Source organism: Elephantulus edwardii, unplaced genomic scaffold (genome assembly GCF_000299155.1).
Source record: "Elephantulus edwardii isolate Elephantulus edwardi_28Jun2011 unplaced genomic scaffold, EleEdw1.0 scaffold00007, whole genome shotgun sequence".
Classification (NCBI taxonomy): Eukaryota; Metazoa; Chordata; class Mammalia; order Macroscelidea; family Macroscelididae; genus Elephantulus; species Elephantulus edwardii.
Genome location: NW_006399757.1, coordinates 25,654,505 through 25,661,770, shown reverse-complemented (window position 1 = coordinate 25,661,770; position 7,266 = coordinate 25,654,505). Strand labels below are relative to the sequence as shown.

At 37.0% G+C, this 7,266-nt stretch overlaps 1 protein-coding gene across 1 annotated transcript in view; it reads right to left on the bottom strand.

Moving 5' to 3' along the window:
• The window catches only part of STK31 (serine/threonine kinase 31), a 123,024-nt gene that overhangs the window by 60,599 nt on the left and 55,159 nt on the right, over positions 1-7,266 (bottom strand). The window contains 3 exon segments of the mRNA XM_006880302.1: positions 631-753; positions 3,837-3,996; positions 5,222-5,337. Of these exon segments, the coding sequence (XP_006880364.1) occupies positions 631-753; positions 3,837-3,996; positions 5,222-5,337 (399 nt within the window).

Sequence of the window (7,266 nt, the reverse complement as noted above, 5' to 3'; positions counted from 1 at the left end):
TTAAATGTTTAAGTAAACAAAAATAATACTTATGATATTTTATAAGAAAATGTTAAATATTGTTAGGAGAGAAAAATGTCAATTAGTTAAAGGAATAATGTGCCAACATTTGAAATAATACTGTCCTACTCACAACAAAATTAAGGTCAATGATATACTGGAAGAATAAGGCTGAAGACAAGGTTTTCAACAATATACAGCTATTGTAACAATCCTTGATCACACAGGAACATAAGCAATCATGCAGCTTAAAAGCTTGATACAAAATTCAAAGATGAGGGTCCCTGTTCTCTAATTCAAACATGTGGCCCTACTAGATTTTCTGTTGGAATACAATAGGCACCTGGAGGCCCACATGCCTGCTCCTATTTACTGTGTCTTCCATGAGTTTCCTTAATGAATGTTGCTAGATCAAGTCTAGAGAAGGTATTTTACCTTATAATCAGGACACACGTACACAAATAAGTATATTAACACACATTTCTATGCCTTTAAAAAGAGAGAATTCAGTAAAGAAAATAATTAAAAACATTTCTAGACATCATTGCTACCTGAAATCTCAAAAAAATTATTTATATCACTTCTCAAATGTTACACTTATTATTTATATTTAATTGTTTCAATTCCAACCTGCAATGTTTTCAAGCGTTTATTAAGAGGTAATGCATCTACTTCCAGAAGAAAAACTTCCACTGCCCTGTACAACTTCTGTTGCACTTCATTTCTTTCAGCAATCAAAATGTTTCCTTCATCCTACAGGAGAAAAAACAACTGCCATCACTAATACGTCGGGGTGTTGGGGGTTTTTTTGTGGGGTTTTTTTTGCAATGACATATTTATATGTTTCTCAAAGTAAGTAAAACTCAACATTACATTGTTCAAACATAATAATGGTTACATAGCCAAATTACCAGAGCTTTTTTTTAATTAAAAATAACAGCATTTAAACTCAATAAACGTATTCTACTTAATTTTTCCATTATTTGTAGAGTAATGAATACCTTTGTTTTCCTGAGGAAATTATGTCAAGCTCCCATTATTAAGGGGCCAGATGTCACAACAGTTAAGAATGCCACAGCCAACTGAAAGGTTCAAACCCATACAACAGCTCTGTGACAGACAAAGACATGGCCATCTGCATCCACCAAGATTATCACTTACGAAGTTCTACTCTGTTCTATAGGTTCACTAAGAAGCCTAAAGAGCACCGAACAAGTACAACATTATTAATTATACACTGCCTCCCTGTTATCCCTATTCTACCCTCAATTCCTTCTTCATGTATTCATCCTTTGAGATTCAGTTGTTGCGTGCTGTCAAGTTGCTTGCAACTCACAGTGACGCTAAGTACAAAGCCCTGAAACCTGCTGTATCCTGTGCCAACCCGTCTCTCACACTCCTACCCTCATTACCCCAGTCACTGAATCAATCTATCTCATCAACGGTCTTCCATTCTCCATCCCTCTACCCTTCCAAGCATGATATCACTCTCCAAAGACTGGTTCCTCCTTGCAAGATGGCCAAAGTATGTCAGACGAAGCTTCAGAATCCTTGCCTCCAAGAAGCCTGGTTTCACCCTCTTCAGGACGAAAGTGTTTGTCCTCTTGACAGTCCATGGTATATTTAATACTCTTCTCCAGCACTACAACTCAGAGGTATCGATTCGCTATCATCCCCCAAAACAGTCCAGCTTTCTGATGCATATCAAGCAATTACGAATACTATGGCCTGGATCAGGCACACCTTAGGCTCCAGACTGACATCGTTGCTTTTCAATATTCTGAAGAGTTCCCTGACTTTCCCAGTGCAATTCATCTTTTGATTCCCTCGCTGCTGGTTCCAAGAGTACTGATTGTGGAGCCAAGCAAACTAAAGCGTTCTTAACAATTTCAAACTCTTCACTATCATGATGTTGTCAATTGGCCCAGTGGTGAGAATCTTTGTTTTCTTGCTGTTGATCTTCAATCCATATTGAAGGCTGCAGTCCTTGAACTTCTGCAGCAAGCACTTCATATCCTCCTCAGTTTCAGCAAGCAGGGTTGTGTTATCTGTATAACACAGGTTGTTGATGAGTCTTCCTCCAATCCTGATGCTACATTTCCACCTCATAGAGCCTAGCCTCCCAGATGATCTGTTCTGTATATAGACCGAAAAGTATGGGAAAAGGACAAATCCCTGGCATACACCCTTGTTGATTTTGAACTACGCATTGTTTCCTTGCTGTGTTCTGACAATAGCCTCCTGATCCAAGTATAGATTTCGCATAAACGCAATCAAATGTTCTGGGTTCTCAGAGTTTGCCACAGTTTGTTGTGATCCACAACAGATTCAGTTATACACCAAGATAAAATCTCCAATTCTCCTAAGAGTCCATGTGTGAAATATCTTAAGTGAGAGAGCTTCAAGAAGCCACGTATTATCTCTATTTTCAATCCTGCTGCGAAGAAACAATTCCTAGTCATAGCAATCCTCTATTAGGTTTCCAATTCTACGTCTTTACGAGAGAAGATTACTCATTTTTCTCCTTCAGTGGCGGATTAAACTGTCACCTTTTTAGTTATCAGGTTAGAACATTACATTACACCACCATCTCTATTATATTATTTAACATGCTGTTTTTATGTTGGAAACAACTCATAGCTGACCCAGCAGGTTTGGAGAGGTTGTAAAATGCATGGGAGGAAACCGCTCATCTTTCTTCCGTGGAACAGGTGGTGGATTCCAAGTGCCTTTGGGTTGGCAGCCCAAACCCTTACCACTAGGTCACCGCAGCTCCCCTATTACTTAACACACTCTATTGAAATCATCTTTATTTTGGTACATAACCATTACAGTAGTACCCAATCAACCCCACTATAGTACCTGACATTTACTCTATCAAAATCATCCTGGATATAAGCAAAATAGAGAATCATGTCTTTCATTTTTCTTCACCACTTATGACAGTACTAGGCATATGCACTTAGGAACATGGATTCTGGAATAACCTTTCTTATGTTAAACTAGACCATTTTAAACAATAAAGACAAAGAACCTCCAGAAAAGAAAAAAAAACCAAACACACCTGGGGAGAGGTTAGAAGCAGAGGGATGTGAATGTATGGGGGAAGAAGGGATTAATCATTGGGTTTTACAATCTGATGGGGGGTGAAAGAAATTGTTAGAATTTGTTTGAATTTGTATTAGAATTTTGTAAATAAACTAATAAAAAAAACCAAAGACTAAGGTAAAGAAAAAAAAGGTAGCCTCATCTTTCTCTTAAGGAATTTTAATTGTGTTTTAATTTCAGCTAGCAATCCAACACTTAACCTAACTACACCACTCAACTCCTTTTAGGTTCTTTACAGTCCCTCTCAATTCAGATGGAATTAATCAATCAGGCATTATGTCATAGTTGTTGTTGTGCTGTTGAGTCAGAACAAAGACATAGTTGACCCTCCAGTGGGTTTTCAGAGGGAGTTAATCACATGGGAGAAGACTGCCTATCCTTCTCCCACATAACAAATATCACCTAGAAATAAGTTTGTAATAGTTTACCAGGTGACCAAGGAAACAATTCTGGGATTTAACTAAAGGTCAAATTCTCATGCAGAAAGATAAAAAGATTTTGTTATTTTATTTTTGTCCAAAATTAACATTTATTTCATCGTTTATGTACCTTTCTTACAAGGTCAGGAAAGAAATTAAAAAGCATAATGTAAAACTACTGTAAAAAGATTTGATACAAAAAAGGGCCTTTATAAACACTGTATTTCTCCTACTTTCTCAAAAAGAAAATCTATTATCTCCTATATTCAACAGACAAAAGCATTCTTTTTTTCTTAATTCTCAACCCACCACATTTTGACAAGTTTTAATCTTCTCCTGAGCCAGACTGTACTCTGCCCAAATTCTCTCTAATTCATTCAATGAAGCTGGAGTGGTGAAGCATCCTTCATCTAACACTTGAACAGCATCCGAAAGGTCATCTCCAAAACGAACACTGATATTCACACATCTGTTTAAAAAATATGTAACAAAAGTAAAAGCACTGACACACAAGAAATTTGAAAATTTCTATGAGAAAAAAGTTAACACTCAGTAATTTCCTAAATTTACTATTTAAAATAGATATTTTTTAAACTTTTACCTAAAAAAGAAAGCTAAATCTATAAAAGTAATCAAATTGTATTAAGTAGGTATAATTTTGCTGATGGACTTGATATTAATAAACCCAAACTGAGAAATGGCTGCAAATACCCTTTAATAACTAAAAGATTGGGCAGTGCTCCACTTTGGGTTTTTTGGTTTTATTTTGTTGTACATAACACTGCTATGAGTTGAAACCAACTTGCCAACCTATAAAGACATTATATGTCTATCAAGTGACTCTCCAATTTCTGGTCTACAATTCAATTTCAAAATATCTCTTTAAAAGCTTTTAGAGCTATCCAATATTGCTTGCCTATAAGCACACAGTCCTTGTAACCTAACAACTGACCTTGTTATTGCTGCCATGTACCACTAAGTCAGAAATGACCTTCCAGTGAGTCTTCAGAGGCAGTAAATTACAGGAGAGGAGACTGCCCATATTTCTCCAATGGGACAGCTGTGTTGGCAGGCCAGCTCCTTACCATTAAGCCACCAGGGTAGTGTCCAATCAGATTACCACTACAAATTTTAATTTTATTTTGTTCTTGCAGTTTCTTAATTTGACTCTCCTAATGGCTTCGTTTGGAAGCAGGAGTGGCATCCACTTCCTAAACAACATGCCTCTTGAAACTCTATGAACTTTGAGAAATGCTAATAGTTATAAAAAGGCTTCAGGTCTTTTGTTTATGGGGTTGCCATGAGTCATACTCAACTCGACAGCAATCAACAACAACAATAGCCTAGTGGTAAGAAACTGACCTGCAATCCCAAAGTCATGCAGTTTGAACTGACCAGCTGCCCCTTGGAAGGACAATCTCCTCTCATGTGATTTACTGTCACACTATCAGCTATGGATCAGTTCCAACTCAATGGTACAAAACAACAACAGATAAACTTAGGTTAGGAAGTATCAAAACCCTGAGCAGTATACTATAATCTCATATACTTTTAGTTTTCTCTTTAAAATCATAAAAGCACAAAGATTTCGTTTCAAAGGGAAAAAAAAGCACCAGTGAGCATATAATTTAAACGGAGCCTGAACTAATGAGCAATACTTTAAATAATCCTTCTGGAAATATACTTTCACCTACCTAACTTCTTTCAATATTCCAACCTTAGCCACTAGATCTTTTATTCTGCTACCCACACAAGTCTTCAGTGAACTTTCCAAGTTTTTAGTCAAATCCATAGTAGTTGCTTTCTCTTGCTAGAATGAAGAACAGGCACACATATGCTAGTCAGACTCAGTGAACTATACCTATGTCAGTTTAGATATAATTAAACAAAATAAAAATGAATGTAATAATTCACAAATATTAATTTCCTATTGTTGTTGTGTACCATCAAGTCAGAACTGACCCATAGGTGATCCTCCAGCATGTTCTCAGAGGCATTTTATCACATGGGAGAAAAGTATTCATCGTTTTCCCCACAGATTAGCTAGTGGGTTGAAACCACAGGCCTTTGGATTTGCCAATGCAACTCCTTACCAGAGCCACAATGTGGAAAAGAACTATTCCAATTCTCTGCCTTTACACAGACTAAAGACTCATATTTTATGATAATAAGAAGACAAATAGAACATATATTTCACATATTACACTTTTAATGCTTAAAATTTTTAAAAATAGACAAAAAGGTTGCTATGGGTCACAGGCCACTCAACAGCACCTAACAACAAAAACCAAAGGCCCTCAAATTATTACATCAAGTTTTCTGATAAAGTTTGTCATCCTCCAAAACTAAAGAAATAAAAAATATTTTATAATGCAAGGTAGACTAAATTCCCCATTTCTGAATGTGTCTACCATGACTGCCCAAAATAATGCTACTCATGTACGGGAAGCCAATCAATTCTAACTATGTTGTTATTAGAACCACCACATAGGGTTCCCCTGGCTTTAGTATTTATGGTAACAGAACATCTGGTCCTTTTGCCTGTAAATAACTGGAAGAGTCAAACCAACACTTTTAGCAGTCAAGCACTTAACCACTGTCTTTCTAGGGCACCATACGTATATAATGCATAGTGCATAACACAGAAGTCTGGCAGATTTATCCCAATTATAATACAGCTATTTCAGTTTAATATCAAACTTCCACATAATTCCTAAAAAATATGCTCTCATCTTTACACTCTACAATTCAATAAAATAAAGACCAGGGCAGAATGAAGGTTCATTAATAATAGCAAATGTTCATCTCATTTCCTTAATTTTTTTTTTTTATTTTTTTTCATTTCCTTAATTTTGTACTGTATGAAGTAACCTGGGTTTGCTGTGATGCTGAACCTTGTACCATTGGCGTATTAAATACCAGAATGGTTTCCCAATGTGGACAGTGTTTGGTGGAGTTCCCAGTTGTAAAACAGGTTTGGAAGTAGGGGCGGCATTCAATTCCTAAACCACATACCTCTGGAGACTCTAAGAACTTGGAGAAATGATGATAGTTACGGAAAAGCATTAGGTCTTTTGTTCATTCAGTCACTGTGAGTCGCACTCAATGGCAATCAACGACAACAATGCTCATTTCCAGCTAATGCTCATTAATTACTAAGGATGATAGAAGAATAACATGCCAAGAAAACTAACAAGTCTGTCCTGGAGAGAGTGAAACCAAGTTGCTTTTTGGAAGCAAGGATTCTGAAGCTCCATATTTTGGCATGGTGTCAAGCAGGACCAGTCCTTGAAGAGGGACATCACGCTTGGAAGGGTGGTGGGACAGGACAAGAGAAAGACCCCAGATGAGATGAACTGACACAATGACTGGGACAATACTGGTAGGTGTGTGGAAGAGTGAGATTGGCTCAGGATAGGGCAGGGTTCAAGGCTGTTGTACATAGGGTTGCCATGAGCAACAGCCAAGTTGATGGCCGCTAACAACAAATCTTCATTCATGCTTATAGTCTTATGTTCTTACTGTGTTGCATGACAATGAAAAATTAGTTACTTTTGTTCATACACATGCTTATGTAAACTTGTTATATCCTATACAAGTCTATATAGCTTGTTAAATCTTCACAAGCTACTGGAACAGCACATTAACAGAGAACTACCAGAAGTCCAGGCTGGTTTCAGAAGGGGTCGTGGTACTAGAGATATTGTAGCTGATGTTAGATGGATCTTGGCTGAAAGCA